A 17,359-nucleotide genomic window follows, 5' to 3' on the forward strand; every position below is an offset into this window, starting at 1 on the left:
TTCAAGAACTTTCCAAGGCCTCTTGATCTGTTAAGGCTGGAATCCCTAGGTTGGCATTCAACGCCCCTCATAAATGTGGCCTCAGCGAGCACAACCTGCTCACACATACCCTCCTGGGCTGCCGGGCCACACTGGTCACCTGCCACAGACATGGGGTGGTGGCTGTCTGTCACTGTTGCCCACTGCCCACTCCGCATCTCTTTTCTTGGTAACCAAAAGCAGTGCTTCGTTTTGGGGGAAACTTCCACTCCACCCCAGCTCTGTCTCCGTATGGTTCGGGTGAGCTGATCTGAGCACCTGCCTCCAGGCCCACCAGGAGAATGCAATGGATCAGGAGGCAGCAAAGTAAGGTCCAAGGGCAAAATAATGGCCCACGGCCCATTCTGTAAGGATTTTACACATTTAAAAGGTTGTAAAAAAAAAAAAAAATCAAAGAAGATGCCACAGAGATCCTATGGCCTGCAAAGCCTAAAATATTCACCATCTGGCCCTGTACGGAGAAAGTTGGCCAAAACCTGCTTGGATGCACAATGCTTGGTTTGGGGTGGGGTGAAGGACTGGCTGAGCCGAGAAGAGCTAATCCTAGCACTTGAGTTTGGAGCTGCCAGAAGGAGGTGCACACTTCCCTAGGCTTGTTTAACTCAAACTCAGCCTGGAACTCCTAGACATCCTTGACACTTTATAGAGAGAGGCTGCTAAAACACGGAGCTGGGCTGTGGGATCTGGAGCCAGGGGGCCCTGCTGGTTATGCGAGCCCAGACATTTCTTTCTGCTCAAGCCAGTTTGAGTCAGGTCTCCTGTCAGTTGCAACTGAAGGAGTTCTGATGACTGCAGATATTGGCAGGGATGTCCGGCTGCCTTTGTCATGTCATTTTCCTTGTCTGGAATGCCCTTCATCCTCTCTTTCTGCCAACAGTCTGCCGGTCCTACCAGGATCTTACCCTCTTCCATCGGGGTCCTCTTTAGTTCCTGGGGTGGGGTGGGGGGTTATTCTGAGATTTAGCCATCTCCTCCCTCCGCGATACCTGTCCAGAGGATTATGTGTTGCATCCTGCCAAAGCCGTGAGCAGTGGGGTTGGATGGAGGGAAGGGATGCACAGCATCGAAGCCCTGCGCACCGTAAACACAACGGCACTTACTCCTCCTGCTGTAGCCATTCAAAGAAGCAGAGGCAGCAACTCCATTTTAGAGACGGGAAAATGAAGGAAAGTGACTCGCCCAAGGTCACACAGGTACTAAGGGGTAAAGTCAGAAACCAAGCCCAGTGCTGATGAGCTCCAGATCATCCACGCTCTTTCCACAATATGAACCTCCTGAGGACCACGCCCAAGGCTTTGCAGGATCCCCGGTTCCATCTCTGTGCTTTCCTGAACCCTCCCAGGAGACATCTACTGCCTGCAGATCAGAGCTCAATGTCTGAACCTGAAACTCGAGGCCTTTCAGTACCTACCCTTAACTCTAGCCGAACCAACACTCGGAAACCCTGAATGGAAGGAGAAATCCTCCCTGCACCAGCTAGGTTTAACAGGGGTAAAGGATCACTTTGAGAAGCCCACGTAAACAAGGACTAGAATGAGTCAGCTGGATGGGTTCAAATTAAAGTTGCCTGGATATAATGACTGGAAAGGCACTCGGGTTTTTTTTGTTTGTTTGTTTAAAATCAACTGCAACAATCTGCCTGCAGGAATCCAAAAGCAACTCAGGACGTCTTTACTCTTTGAGGAGGAGATGGGTTTTTGGAACACTGTGGCGAATCCTCCCACACAGATTATCTCCTGGAGAGCCTCCCGAGGGCCCACGTTGCATCACGGCACAGGATTTGTGTGCATGTTCCCTTGCCTCTTGGCACACCATTACGGCCTGCCATGCCCAGGTGCCCTGGGAAGGCAGACTACTTTAATCGCCCTGGAAGCTAGGTAATATCGGTAAGTCCCACCACCTCTCTGACCTGTTTTCTCATTTGTCAGGACGTAGAGATTGAATTAGCCTTGCACTTTGTGTCCCCAGTGGAATTAGGAACAGTGCTGTGAATCTTTTTACAGTCCTCTCAATTAGAGGGCATTTTCCCCTTTTCCCAAAGGAAATCATCCCAGAATTTTAAAACTAGAAGAGAGTTAAGTGATTGTCTCTCTTTCAGGGTTTCATAACTTGGGGTCCCTGCAGGCTCATAGATGGAAGTCTCTGAAATTGTACATAGAATCTGTGAGGTCAGCTAAGTAGACCCACCCAGCAGGAGATGAGATGGTGCATGACTGCAGTCTTGGAGGAGGTGGTGCTCTCCTGGGAAGGAGGGGGTAAGAGGAGGGACATTTCTGGGGGAGCGGGTCCTGAGATGTCATCATATTCTGGAGGGACCTAGGATCCCCCAAATTAAGCTCTCTCTCTGGCCCATCCTCTCCACTTTACAGGGAGGAGAGCTGAGGCCCAAGGTGAGGGACGGCCTCTGGATGACTCACTGGCAGAGCCAGACCAGAAGCCGGGCTGCTGCCACCTAGACCCAAGCTGGACATCCTATGCCCTTGCAGAGAAGACCCTAACAGGAGATGAGTGGGCCTCTCTGGAACTGGCTGGGAGCCCTTGCTCCAATATGTCCCCATGTCAGCTGCCTTCTGGGTTTTATAGAGCTTGGGGATTATCTACATCACTGCAGGAGTTATCTGGATGGCGTCTCACCATGCATATGGTGAGGAAGCACTCATCATTCCTAAGATCCTTTAGCTCATTTGTGTGTGTGTGTGTGTGTGTGTCTGTGGCGGTGGACCCAAATTTACATTATTTGTGTTTTAAATCCCTCAGTTGAAAAAAAAAATCACGTATTTATCCTGCTTTTTCTACACAAACTCCCTCAAGGTTACTGCATGGTTGATGTAGGGAATGTTCCCTTTACACAAGTACTCTAGCTAAAGGCAAGCCGGCAGGTGGGACCGAACAGCACTACTCTGCAGTCCCTGATGAAGGAGTGGATCCAGGTGAGGATTGCCAATGACTGCCGGTCTCGTAAGAGATCGGGTATTAGACACCTCCTGATGGAAGTAAAGAATACCACTTTTGGAGGAGTGTTGCCAAGAACAACAAAAAACCCCAAACCAGGTCACGCCTCCCCATTTACGAGAAATACAGGTGACAGGAGAAGCCCGTGAAATGACCCTCACAGGGATGTAATCAGTAGATCCAGACTGTGGGAAATGCTGTAGGATAAATGACCTTGTTTCCTCAACAACAATGTACAGGGAGAGGAAAAGAGAGGTGGAGAGGGAATCTATAAATTAAAAGAGATTTATTAAGGGACATATAGATAACAGCAACGTATATACCTTATTTGCATCCTGATTCAACACGCTGGGGAAATTTAAACACTCACTGCATACAACATGAAAGGACAGCTGCTAATTTGTTTAGGTGTGATAATGCTATTGTGGTTGCACGTTTTATTTATTTTTAAAAAAGATTTATTTGAGAGAGAGAGCGCGAGCACATGCACGAGCAGGGGGAAGAGGGGCAGAGAGAGAGAGAATCTCAAGCAGATGCCCCACAGGGCGTGGAGCCCTACACGGGGCTGGATCCCAGGACCCTGAGATCATGACTCGAGCCGAAGGCAGACACTCAACAGACTTGAGCCACCCAGGCGCCCCGTAGTTGTACATTTTAAAAAAAGGTTTGGATAGGACATCTGGGATGTGCTTCAATATACTCCGGGGACTGGGTGAGCTGGGGAGGTAACTACGTAAGGGTGGCTATGAAGCAAAGCTTGCCATGTGCTAATAACTGGTGCACTGGGTTACCGGTACATGGGGCCTGCTGTTTACTATTGTCCATAATAAAAAGTAAACAATAATCAATCTCCTACTTAACAGGTCTGCAAAAAATTGTCATGAGTGTTGTCTTTGGGGCGAGAAACCAGATGTCTGGGGAACAAGGTGGGGAGACTGACTTTTCACTGTTTCTGTTTTGTAGTGCTTGGATTTTATGCCATGGCTCTGTATTACCCATTCGAGAACATAAATTCATTTCTTAAAAAGCACCCAATTTAAATAACAAACTTTAAAGTGAGCTCTTGATCACAGTTTTTATCCAAGAAGTGCCTTTATTTCATTTTCTTCCAAATACGAAGTTAGGTACGATGAGTTCGCTCCAGCTCATTGTTCCAGGAGAGGAGGTGAGCGTGGTCTGTGACGCAGGGCTGCGCTCTGAAGACTCCTGGGTGCCTGGTCCTTCCACATGGTCCTCAGGTGCTCAGGGGACACACCTGGTGCATAGTAGAGGCCCCCGTCCATGTGTCCGTAGGCTCTTCGGTGTGTGTGGGGGGTGTGTGTGGCAGGGATGGCCTGTGGGGCAGCTGGGGCCGAGGAGATGGTAAGCAAAGGAGTTAAGCCCTTAGAACTGCCAGACAATGTCATTTGAAAACACCAGGTATGAAATATAAATAACAGTCAGCTACTTTCCTTCAATCCAATTTCTAAGCAGTTGTGTGATCGATCAATTTATAAATCGATTGGCTGTCTAATCCGCCTTCGCCCGTCTTCTCAGCCACCGCCTGGGGCTAGGGTGGGGTCAGCCCTGCCTGCTGGGGCGGGATACTGCCCTGCGGCACCCAGGTGTGTGTGTGGGGGTCACTGCAGCTCCTGGAGCAGGCGGAGCACGTTGGCCGTGTAGGGGTTCCCCTGCCCAGTGGTTCGCCCAAGCTGCACAGGGTGGAGGCTGGGGTGGGGAGGTGTGAGCTGTTCGGGGCAGTGAAGTTCGTTCAGGAGAAACCAGGTGGAGTCCGGGTCCACCTTCATCAGGTGGAGGAAAACCCTGTGGAGAGACGGAAGGGAGGGTAGGCTGGGGTCTCAAGGGAGCAGAGAGAAGGGGGAGTGGCTGCTGTCCTCCCGAAGAGGCTGCTTACTGAGTTATTTGGGGGGAGAACCTGATGATAACATCAAATCCCTTCGAAGAGCAGAGCAAACCCACTGTAGTTCGTAAGACAGAGCCATGAAGATGGTCCCACAGTGTACAGAGCTTCATATCCACGGACATTGAGAAGAAAATTAGTCTGAGCAGAACAATACTGACATCAAACACGCTCTTGGCAAAGAAACCAGTTAAGTTCTGGGGTGTGAAGCAGGAGTTTTCAAAGAAAACTGACAGGGCCCACCCCTCATTCCAGGCTCACAGGGTAAGCCCACACTCCCGAGTCTCCAGGTCCTCATCCCTGGCCCGCCAGCTTGCTGCTGCACTCTGTAGCTCAGCCCCTTCTGGCCACCAAGAGCCCTGGGTTCCTGGTGGTTTGGACATGCTCACACAGGGATCAGACCCAGTTACTCTCCTGCAGCAGAAACCAACTGAGCCAGAGCACTGGTGTCCTACACATGACAGGGACAGAGCTGAAGGGCCCAGGCCACCCAACATCATATGCCCCCTAAGGGTGAGGCTCTTTAACTTGGCCTGAACTTTGGGGTCACCACCCTTGCCTCTCATCTGCTCATATCCCATTTCTGAATGACTAACCATGTGCCCAGGGCCACTGCACCGGGCAGTCCAAGTGTAAACTTCATACACCTGGCCGACTCCGTGATTCAGAGACTGGCGTTTCCATCCCAGGAAGGATGAGGCCCTGCCCTAGATGGGCTGCTCCCTGCTGGCATGTATCACCTGCTCAGAGAGGATGGCCTTCCTGGATCATTTTGCTTAGGTGGCTGCCCCCTATTTTTCTCTTTTAGGATACCCCTCCCAGCACCTCCTGTCTATCGACCAGCTCCCTTTCTCACAGTACAGCCCCTGAGGGCTGCGACCACGCCTTTTTGCTTCATGCCACACCTGGGATGGCACATGGTAAGCTTTCAACGAACACCTGACCCAACAGGTTCTTACATTTAATAAGTGATTTATGACACTGCATGATAATGGCTTAAGATGACATACCTGTCTGGAAAATTACATCCTATAAAAGGATCTAAAGGAGAGGTCAACTGTTCATCACCAAGGAAGGTCTAGGGAAGGCTACCAATAGGATTCATGTTATCGCGGACATCACTGCTCTGTGGCTGTGAGATTATTCAACTGGGCTCGGTCTTCATCCCCTCATTCTAAAAACAGGGGACGTACTTCATTCGGGGTTTTGCTGAGGCTTAAATGAGAAAACACAGATCCAGCCCTACACAGTGTCTAGCCCTTGCGATCTCTATCTACCGATAGGGTGGATAGTATTTATCTGATGAATCACATTTTATTCTTGATGACCTAGGAGCCTCTCCTATATTGTTGGACAGCAAACAGGAATTTAACTGCTTGCTGAATGAAGCTCAATTCTGTTTTTAATTTTGTTAATCTGAAAACCCCATGCCCTCAGGGGATTTGGGTCTTACTGAGGTGGGGGGGGAGCCAGTTTTGCTTTCTTCCTTGGGTTTGTTTAATAGATACCTGCTAAGGAGGCAAGGGAGGCAGGTGGAAAGGGGTCCCTTTGAAAATTTTTCTGGCCTGGTTTGTGCCTAAACAATTTAAGTTTTCTTTACTTAGGATAATATTGTGCTTATAATCTCAGCGGTGGCTGCTGGAGAAGTGATTAGAATATTCTAATTCATCGTTTCCACTTCACCGCAGAAAGGAGATGGGGCCTGCGTGGGAGACAATTTTTGTTTAAAAACAAAAATATCTTTGATAATTAGAGTGGCAAGGGAAATTATGAAAAAACACACCAAAAATGGGAAGCTGATTTCTATTTACATGTGACACAGTTGACAGTTTTCCCTGGTGCCAAAGACGGTTAGAATGCAAATGGTTTCATTTGATTTTTTTTGCTTTCCAGAACTGGAAGAGTTTCTCAGGCTACAGCCTGGCGCACTAAAGAATATTTTGATCTGGGCAACACCCAGCAAAGTGAGGCCGTGGCCCACCTCAGTCACGGCTCTGCTCTGACTTAACACGGCACGAACACGTTGCAATGTTCGCTCTGAGTCCTTTTTAACATGCTAAATGCAGATGTACTTGTTGGCAGGAAAGGAAAAGGAAAGAAGCCACTCTCCTTGCCCTGTGAGAACTCTAAATACGATGCTCACAGGGAGGCAAAGGAAGAATGTGTGTACAAAGTTCACCTTCTTTTATGAAGTGAGAGTTAAACTCTTTCAAGAATTATTTTGGGTCTAATTTCTTAGCTCTGAAAGGGGTAGACTCCCCAGAATGGCAGGAAGCCATACAAGTCCCCTCTCCTGCCTCTGCGGCTTGGAGTAAATTATCTTGCCTCTGTGAACCTGTTTCCTCTTTCTCCAAAGGAAGATGATCACACCAGCCCCGCCCACCTCCCAAGTTCGTGGGGAGGCTCTAAGGACATGAGGTGCAGGAAAACACTTTGAAGTGTATAATGAAAACACCGCTCCTTCCAGAGAGTGTGTGTGTGTCCAAGGAATAATTATCACTACCAAGCTCTGCAGCACTGCCACACCACGGAAACTTCCCAGACACTCTGAAAAGGGCAAAACATTTGTCTTTTGTTTCACTCTCGATTTCCTTCATACTGACTTGGTGGGGGTCCCAGGTCTCAGCCAATGGTGCTCTCCTTTCACCCATTATTTTCAGGAAGAAACAAATGCAATAATCTTTGCCCTCTGCGTGCCCGAGGCTGGGAGCGAATGCCATGCTGGGCAACCAGGTGCTGGCAGGTGTAGCTGCGCTCTTGCTCCGCGAAAGGCACGCAACCTGCTGAACTCTAAGCATGGACACAGTCTGAACCTGAACCCTTGTTCACTTTAAGCCCCTGGGAGCAGAATGGAGGCCCAGGAGGTCTTGTCTGAGAGCTCAGGAGCCCAGCTTCGCTCCAAACTCTGCTACCACTTTGTCCTACGGCCAGTTCTTGCCCATCCTGAGCTGGGGAGAGGGGTTCCCAGAAAGTGAAGAGCCCAAAGCTGAAGACCTTAAAAGCCCTTTTGCATAATCAAAAGCCAGAATACAAAGAGAGGACCTCTGCTTTGAAGTGACTGGGGTAAGTGCTTGGAAAATGTTCCTAATACATTGTGAGACATGGCAGAGATGGCTGTTGAACAGGCCAAATGGCCAGCTCCATGGTTTTTCAAACCCAAAAAGAAACACTTAAAAAAAAAAAAATACGTACACCATTTAAGTCCTGAACAAAAATTTCTTTCTCCTTCCCCCAGGCCCAAATCAGCGGCTCTGGGGAGCACAGTTATCAAGAGATTATCTGGTCCCCAGAGTTTCGGGAGGCACTCAGCTGTGCCTCATGCCTCCGAGTGTCCTGAGGCGAGTGATTATCTCTCAATAACCTGTAGGGCCGTGTAGCTTAAATGATAACTTGACTTTAAAAAATTTAGAACTCGCCGTTAGGCAGTTTCTAAGCAACCTCTGTTTCCATGGCAAAGAAGCCTGGTGTTTATACTGATTTTTCACTTAAAATGCGGTTTTATTGAATTTCGCTTCATGCAGGCAGCCATTTCCCTACACTCCAGCCCTATCTACAATTGCCGGGCATCAGCAAGTACCTAATAAACTCCAGACACCAAGCCAACAGAAGCGGCTCATTCCTTTATGATCAATAGTGGCCTGCCCCGAGTGACAAAGCTGGGGGGTGGGGGGGAAATGTGCTACTGGAATCCGGTCAGCAGGGCTTGGGTCCCCCCTCTTTGTGGTTCGCCTGCTCCAGCCCAGCCCAGGCACTGAGCTGGGTGTGTGGGATACAAAGATGGAGGGACGAGGGCTTCGGCCTCGGGGCTCCGCCTCTGGTAGGGAGAACGGACTAAGCAGAGAGGCCCATGGTGCACTGTGGAGAGGGCTGCACACGGGGGGTGGAGCTGGGGAAGGGCTCCTGAGGAGGGAACACGGCAAGCTGCTTCTCTGTAAACATCAGTTCTAAGGCCCCTTCTGGTGTCAAAAGTCCACAGTGGTTCTCAAGTGTGGGCACTGGATCACAGCCCCTTGGCGCCCCAAAATGTGGCAGCACCCCAAAGAAACCTCTCTGCCGCAGATGCAAATATTACAGAGTGTGTCCTCATCATCTCGATCTAGACAGCATCTGCTCAAAGGCAGCTCTAGAAAACCACCAGCCAATCCAGGCCTAGTGAGGCTAAACTGTAAGTGGAATGCAGAGCTTCCCCCTCTCCTGGGTGACAGGCTATTCTTTCTCTGTCAATTACTTGCTTGAGGGATCTGCTGCTCCTTGTCTCTTTCTGGATTTATAAAATGCTCTCATGAGCTGTCTGCATAAGTGCCAGTGGTAAAGAACTTGTGGCTCTGTGATCTGTTTATTTATTTTGGGCTTCTAAAGAAGTTATTCAGGGATGTTTCCTTAGGAACATGATACAGGCTATCTCTACATGGCCATGACTAAATGCAATCAGAAAATAAACTCACTTGTTGGAAAGAAGGCATACCCACAAAGTTATTCCAGTTTCCCTGCTATTCCCTTTCTGGCAGAACTTGTACACTCTTTTCTTCTCTGGCCATCTCTTCCCCCGTGACTCGGCGCAGGCCGGTGCTACAAATGAGGCTGTGTGTTTCCTTTTAAACAAATGGATGCTTGGGGTGTCGACGTGTCCTAGCCAGCGAGCAGTGGGGTGATGTTTCTATCTTGGTAATTTACTCTAATGGGTCTCGGTTCATTGGTTAACCAGTATTTCAAGCCTGTCTTTTCTTGCTATTCAATTTAGCTATCTTCTCCTGCGAGGAGGTCGTTTTTTTGTTTCTAAATGTTGGAAATGGAGGATTATGACTTGGAGCAACGATTTACTCTCCAAATAAATACTACCAATTACCTCTGCAGCTATACGTACGCGTTAGACTTAACTATATTTACCTGTTCAAAACCATTCATCTATCAATCTAACTCCATCTCGCATACTCACGCAGAGACCGATAATAAAAATATTTAAATGCACCGGGAACAGGATTTAAAACCATAAACACCAGTAGAAGCTTACGATGCTAATTGCACCCCTAAAGTACCACAAGACAAAGTATCATAAATGCAGAGGAATGACTCCATTGCTTTGTGCATATTTAAAAAGATATGGCACTGAGAGGACCAATCTGTTACAGACAATTCAAAAATAAGCCAGAACCTAGAAGGGTTTAAATCCCACTGGGGCAGGATTTAAAAGCAGCCCCTTCCATCTGGCCGCCTCTCCTGCCTCCAGGCCCCCCGCAGGCCTAGATCCCCCCCAACCCCCAGCCAGGATGCTGCTAGGCGCAGATTTCAAAGCCGCCCTGTGCCAGAGCACCCAGGGGGCTGACTCAGGCCACATGCAGCATTTCCTGCTCCACACCCACCCTCTCGCCCCAAAGGTGCATACCCTTGAAGATAAAGACATCTTTGTAGCAACCTACCTATTTGGTCCCCCCTCCCCCTGGTCTGTTTTCCTGGAACCCACACTTTGGCACTAAGCCAGCAGCCTCTGCTGATGGATGCGGGGGACAAGCAGCTCTAGAAAGTGTACTTGTGTATTCACTGCAAGGACGTTAGAGACATTAGCCACAACAGTACCCGGTGTTCTTCTAAGATGACCTATGGAGAAATTTTCTTAGGGTTCGGAACCAAGGAAAGCTGTGCCTCTTTCTGCAAAGCTCTCTTTTCTTATTTCGGGGATGCCAGGAAGCTGCACGATAGATGCATTTCCCTCTTCGCTCTGTCTGTGAGGAAGATGAGGGCCACACTGAAGGCTCATCTCCAGCAAGGGTGCAGAGCTCTAGGTGTGCACTTCATATGTTAACCTCAACCCTGGCTTCACCTTGCTTTTTTCCCCTCTTATTATTTTTTTGTTGTTATTGCATACACTTAATTGATAAGATGACCCAGGTCTTTTTTGGTATCAGGAGGAAGTTAATAATGCTAACAACCACTACTGACTGACTTTTTCCTCCGTACTGACATTTTGTGCTGAAAAATAATATGCATGAGTTTACTGAATCCTGGCAATAATTTAATTAGGTGGAAGATAACAGATATGCTCACTCTAGTCTTGCAGATGAGCGAGCCAAGACTTGGAGAAGTAAACTGATTGGCCCAGGGTTATGCCGCCACCAAGCAGCAACATGAGGCCCACTCTAACTTGGTATTCATTTTTGCAATCTTTCAACTCTCAACACAGTACTTGGCTTCTTAATAAAAAAAAAAAATCTTGTGAATAAACACACATCTAATAAGATAATAAAGGCCATTTTCCTGGCTACCTTACTCGGTACTGGGATCATGACATTCACACCGGCCTCTCAGGGGCTCAGGACAGACCATGGACCCTGCAAAGTGATGAAACAGGTACCCTGTGGTCTGCCAAGGCTTTTGACATGTGAAATCTACTTTGTGCAGGTGGTCCTGCTCCCTGGAGCATCGAGGCGCATCCTGGGTCCCAACCCAGTGCAGATGCGCAGGCACGCCCCACGCTTGCCTTTCCTCTGGGTGGTAAAATGGTTGACCCCGGCAGATTATCGATCACAGGACAGCACCAAGGAAGCAGGGGAAGGACACACAGCATTTGGCTTAAGTAGCACAGAGGTCCCCGCCTTCAGATCTGAAACCCAGCAACCCACTTTGTTTATAATCTGCATGGCAGATGTCTCTTATCTTTGACACCAGGAAATCACGCCTGTATATGCACAGCGAACAGCTTCAGACCTGAGTGTATTTTTAGAACAATGAGCCTGGAAAAGAAAAGCAGCAATGTCTGTCAAAAGATGGATAATAGGAAAGCTAACTACTTGGGTCTGGATTTGTCAACTATTAATCAAATGTCAAAAGGAAAAATATTAGGAGTGCCCTCATTTCCACGCTGGGTTCGATCCAAGGGGGAAACAGCTTTGCAGCCCAAGCTCAAACAAACTGCCCACAACATTTGAGGGGATGAGCTACTAATTTCAAGCTCAGCTGAACTAACGGATCACCTCTGTGGCTCCTGATCTGTTCAAATATAAAAGGCCCATGTGTGGGTGAAGAGAGGAGCCGGGCTCTGACGGGGATGAAACGAACGAGCCTGTGCCAGTCCGTGTTCGTCCAGGGTTTGAACGCACCGGCTGGTTCTTTGATGGGCTGGGATCCTACTGCGAGAAAGAAAGCGGGGAAGTCAGCCAGTAAATGAACCTTGAAACCTGGTCCTAACTTCCCATGCAGAGGGTGGTAGGGGGAGGTGGCACAATTAACATGAAAAGATCATTCCGGGGTGAAAAACTCTCTTCAGAGTTCAGTGACGATGAAGCAGACTTCCAGTAAGACACACCATGCCCAAGTGCACAGATGTTCATATGATACATACATACTGCATCTCATATTTTACATACATCCCTCACAGGGGTGTGCACACACACAAATACCCCTCCAGAGCACAAGCCCTGTGAGGGCAGAGGACTCCTCTCTCTTGCTCTCCTCTCATTTCAGTGCCTAGAACAGTGCCTGGTACATCGCAGCTCCTCGGCTGGTCAGGAGAACGATCGGACTCGCTGAGGGGCCTCCTTCACAGAGAAATGCAATTCCCTTACCACCACCCTTAGCTTACAGAGGAGGGACACAAGACACAAGGAAATGAAGTCATTTGCTCAAAGTCACAGAGCCAGCAAGGTCTGAACCTAGGTTTGTCCCAGGCTGGATCCTCTGCCCTTGTATACAATGGCTAGGCAGAGGAAGCTGGGAGGGAGCCCCCGGCCACAGCACGCCCTCCCCGGCCACCACCGCACTGAGGACTGTAGCATTCAGTACCCACACAACCAAAAGGGGCACCGGCCAGTCACTATCTGCTGGCACCCTGCATCCCCACCTGGGTCCTGGGGTTGGCAGGTGGAGGCAGGCCTAGGGGCGGAGACCAAGGGGCCTAAAAGCATTGTTCTTCCCTCGTGAGACTTGTGGAGCATAGACTTCTTTTTCAAAACAGGTATTGCCTCGTTTGTTCCCTTCAGCCCCAGGGTGAAAGGCTTATTGGATGATTTAAGACCTCCCTGCAAAAGACAGGGAGCCTCAGAGGCCGCTCAGAGATAGGCCCAAGGAGTGTGGTTTCAACGTGGTTTCAACGGAGTTGAGTTGAATCAAGCTGACAGCATTTACTGGCTTTAAGGAAAAACACAGAAACTTGGGGTATGTGCTCTCATCTCAGATTCCTTTCATGTGTGAGAAGGAAGAGCTCCATGGTCAGGAAGGCACAGAACTGTGGAGGCCCACTGCATGCTGGGAGAGATCTCAGAGGTGTCCAGGGCTACTCGGGAATTTCAATCAGTTGAGTGGGCCTCTGCCATGGTTGAGGTGGGGGTATGGCTGACCTGTTCTTTGTAATCTAATGCTTACCCTCAGGGACCCTGCCTGGTTTACAACTTGTGGTATGCTGACCCTTCCTCCCACACCCCAAATAGGATTTTCTTGTTTGTTATCCATTGAAGTTATTTAACTAGATGGACTTTGGGGGAGCTGGTATTTTTCTTGCATAGCCAGTTAACAGTGACACCTAGTGGTAACATACGGCGAGGTTCTATCCTACCCCTACCCCCCACCCCTCCCCCAAGTTGCAAGATTTATGCCCCTCCTTACAAGGCACATTTGCTAGATAAAAGCATTGAACTGGAATGGTATTTCTGTTCTTAGCATTTACAGCCTTGGTTATATCAACCACCCCCTGATCAATTTCCATTTCTAGAGTTTACAGCCTGGATGTAAAAGCCTGCCACAAAGGCTCTATTTAATATGACAAATTAAAAAAGCAAACATAGGCTTGGTCATTCTTTGGAGCCAGGAGAAGCAAACAGGAGGAAGGAAAAAGCCAACGGTAATGCACACAAAGAGGAACTTTCATGGAGCTGCTGAGTTTGTCTCCCTGCCAACGCCAGGGAGGCTGCCCCTCGGAGGTTCCAGCCCCCACCTGCTGGACCCACAGACACGTGAAGGGGAGCAGAGTAGACTGCCCCAAAAAGTGCCACTTTGGCGTGTGGACTGACTTGAGCCGGAGGCAATCAAGACTCAGCAGATTCAAGAAAAACTCTTACTCCTCCATTAACTACCTGGAAGAATTTGAATAGGGGGCCTGGTCCAGAAAGAGAGCTATTACCAGAGATAACTTTTCATCTGAATAACCTATGTGTATGGCAGGGCAAACATCTAATTACCAAACATTTGCTTTTTGTAGGTCCTGTGAATCACCCTCCTCCCCCTGTGAAGCCCCAGGCCCCCATGCCATTCCTTAGCTCAGGATGGCAAAGAAGCCTCAACTGCCCCACTTGACCTTGGGTCTCATGTTTTTATAAGGTGCCCTTAGGTATGAAATAAAAAAAAATGTGATTTTCTCCCGCTAATCTATCTTACGTCAATTATTAGACCAGCCAAAGAACCAAGAAGGGTACAGTAGAAGGAAACTTCGTCCACCCCTCACACGGCTGCTCACCCATCTCCTTTCAGAGCAGATACTGGCCCTCACGGCTCCCTCATCACCCCTGTCAGACGGAGGGGGCGTCCACCTCGCATCGGCAACTCACGAGCTCTGAGGAAGCCGGGGCATCTGTGGACAGCTCCGGCTCTCACTGGTTCTTCTGAACACTCAGCTACAGGGCTCCCTCTTGGGCCCTGGCAACAAACACAACAGGCTTCCCTTCTCCCAGGTGTGCGTGGCGGGTGTCAGTGCCTGCTGAGTGGGGAATACACAGGGGCAGGAGTGGGGGAAGGGGGCCGGTGATGAGATGTGGATAGTCTGAAGAGAGATTCTGTAAGTCAGGTAGACCGGCTTCCCTTCTGGAATGGAAGTGGGGCGTGAGGGAAAGATGAAAGTGAAGGACAAACAACCGCTGGAAGGTGCAGCCACTCCCTGAGCCAGGGGACCTGGTGATGAGGGAGCAGAAGGCGACATTGCCCATAGGCACGGAGGGTTTCAGTACGCACCCCCCTCCCTCTCTTCCTTCAGTAACGAGGCTCACAAAGAGACCAGGTTTCCTATTGTCTCAGGCTTCTTTTCCCATTTATGGAGCTTATTAATTTCTGAATCAAGATGCCAAATCAGCTCCTGATCAAGGACAACACTGGTTTTTTTCCTTGACTTCAAAATAAGTTTGCAGATGATGTGCTTGTGAACCAATCAACCTTGCACTTCCTCCCCTCCCAGCCCGGCAAGAGGGAGGTCATCTGACTCAACCCCGAATGGAATGCGCTAGAGCAAACAAAGGCGCTGCAGTCAAGTGGTCTGGCTGCATTTTCCTCCTCCAGAGGCACCCTGAATACCAACTCAAGACTCAGCAAGGTCCAATTCCAGGTTTAATTGCTTTTAGTGGCACAAAAGAAAATTAGAAATGAAGAGATAATGAATGGCGAATATTAGCTTGTTTGATGGGTCTAAACTTGAAGGACGGGTATGTGGTGGCTGTAGGAAAAGGAGAATGGGACAGAGAGTGGGAGAGTCAGATCTCTGTGACTCTTGGCTGTAGCAGGCACACAGAGAATTTACTCCAAGATGAATTCATTACCTTCTCGAGGTGCACCTGAAATCGGCATGAGAGCAGCTTCAGGAATGCCGTCTGGGGGAGGACTATTTTCACCCTAAGTTGGTTCTTTAAGGAACAAGACTGTCTGAGGATAAGAAGCTGGTTGGGATGCGCCCCTGTGCTCGAGAAACCATGACTGATTCTGGGCCTAGGGGAAGTGACGGGAAAGTGACAGAAAGAAAAAAGGGAACTGGGGAAATCAAGAGCAAAAAAACTGCAAAGGACAATCAATCAATTCAAAAGGATATTTCCATCACTCCCAGGGAGTGCAAGGTTTATAAGGGAGCAGTAGCTTCCTCATCTCATAGTCTGAGTGGCCTTGCAGGCCTGCAGGGAATGAGAGAACTCCTACCCCACCAAGGAAGATCAGGGACTCATTTCTAGAAGCCTAAGAAGTGGGCGGGATTGCTGATTCGCTCTGGGCCATGGAGCTGCAGCGCCCAGGGTAGGACAAAGTGCCAGGCCAGGGAAGCTAACTTTTGTTCCAGTAGTAGACACCTGGGGGGATGGCAGGTCCACTCTGGCCCCCTTGCCCCAGCTCTCCATCCAGCTGGGGCAAGGGGGACACAGTGCATTTTTGGTCTCAAGTCTGGGGAATGCTGCTGTGCTCAGAGTTTTAGCTTTTGAGAAAAATCCTTTGGAGCTCAAGGAAGCTTCTTCCATTAGCGGTGACACAGCTATTAGAGAATAAGCAAAACTCTTGGAAGTTACAATCACCTAATTTCAGAGTTGAAAAAGGCCCTTTAGACCATTAGTCCAGCGATTCTTTATGTTTCTCGGTTCACAGACACCTACCATAATCAGATGAATGCTGTGGACTCTATCTAGAAAAAGGAATTTAAGTGTCTGCTTGTACACACCCGATTTTGTGTACAACGTGCGAGGGTTTAGAACACCTGACGTCCATTGAGATGCTCTGTGGAGTCAAGGTGTGCCAGATCAGCAACCCAATGCTTATGCTTTGCAGATGAAGGAGCTGTGGTCCGGACAGATGCCAGGGTCACTTGGTCACTAGAGTAGGGCCTAGAAGCAGATCCCCCTCCTACCAGGAGGGTGCTTTGTCCCCTTCGGCACGCCCTCTTTCTGCTTTTTGCCCCTTTGGAATTACTGCTGACACTGCAGCAGAGGAAAAGGTTACTTGCAAAGAGAAATGCATCTAGTAAAAATACCATCTCTAGAGTTGGCTCAGTTAAAGAAACCATCTTAACCTGGCAAGAAGAGCAAAGAGAGAAAAGAACGGAGATGCCCTGACTCTGCTTGCCATTAGCAAATCATCTATAATTTAGAGCAAACGTAAAGAGATGCGGGTGATCAAGCAGACGTACCTCCTGGCAGCCTCTTGTAATTTCACGGGCTGTTTGGTGCTGAGGTAAATCAAGCAGGCATCAGCCACTTTATTCAGGTCACCCTCACCTGCGGAGAGGAAAAACAAAACAAGCATTGGCCCTCAGACTTCATTTGGGACAAGGAGGAAGCAACTGCTGTCTGGTGAGCCTGGAACAGCTAGGCGAGAGGCCCTAGGCTCTTGACTCCACCCCGCAAGTCAGAAAAACATCAAGATAGGTGGGAAAACGAGGCCAAAGTAAGACTGAAGGATGTACACACGAAGGGAGAGGAGGGAGCAAGACTGGGGGCGCCGGGCACCACGGTGGTGGCGAGACCATGCGCAGGGTACGTGTCACCAGGGGAGGGTGGCCGGTACCTACCGAGGTCCAGTCTCTCGCAGAGGGGGCCCAGGCCCTGCAGAACGGCCAGCTGCAGCTTGCAGGCCAGCGTGTGCGAGTACACTGGGCCAGCCCGGGCGCTGACGGGAGCCTGGGTGACTAAGGAGCCAGCCAGCTTGGGCAGGATGTCTTTGCAGAAGCGGCTCCTCAGAAAGTCGCCACACTTGCCTGCCAGCGTACGCAAGACCTGCAGAAACAGCCCCGGGTCTGGTGAC

At 49.4% G+C, this 17,359-nt stretch overlaps 1 protein-coding gene across 1 annotated transcript in view; it reads right to left on the reverse strand.

The window, feature by feature from the left end:
* Nucleotides 1-4,065: 4,065 nt before the first annotated feature.
* Nucleotides 4,066-17,359, reverse strand: part of TTI1 (TELO2 interacting protein 1) — a 28,499-nt gene continuing 15,205 nt past the window's right edge. Inside the window, exons 5-7 of the mRNA XM_021689124.1 lie at nt 17,127-17,331; nt 16,746-16,833; nt 4,066-4,794 (exon numbers count right to left, since the gene is read on the reverse strand). Of these exons, the coding sequence (XP_021544799.1) occupies nt 4,611-4,794; nt 16,746-16,833; nt 17,127-17,331 (477 nt within the window). The 3' untranslated portion in view covers nt 4,066-4,610. The remainder of the gene's footprint in view (nt 4,795-16,745; nt 16,834-17,126; nt 17,332-17,359) is intronic.

Source organism: Neomonachus schauinslandi, chromosome 10, assembly GCF_002201575.2.
Source record: "Neomonachus schauinslandi chromosome 10, ASM220157v2, whole genome shotgun sequence".
Taxonomy (NCBI): domain Eukaryota; kingdom Metazoa; phylum Chordata; class Mammalia; order Carnivora; family Phocidae; genus Neomonachus; species Neomonachus schauinslandi.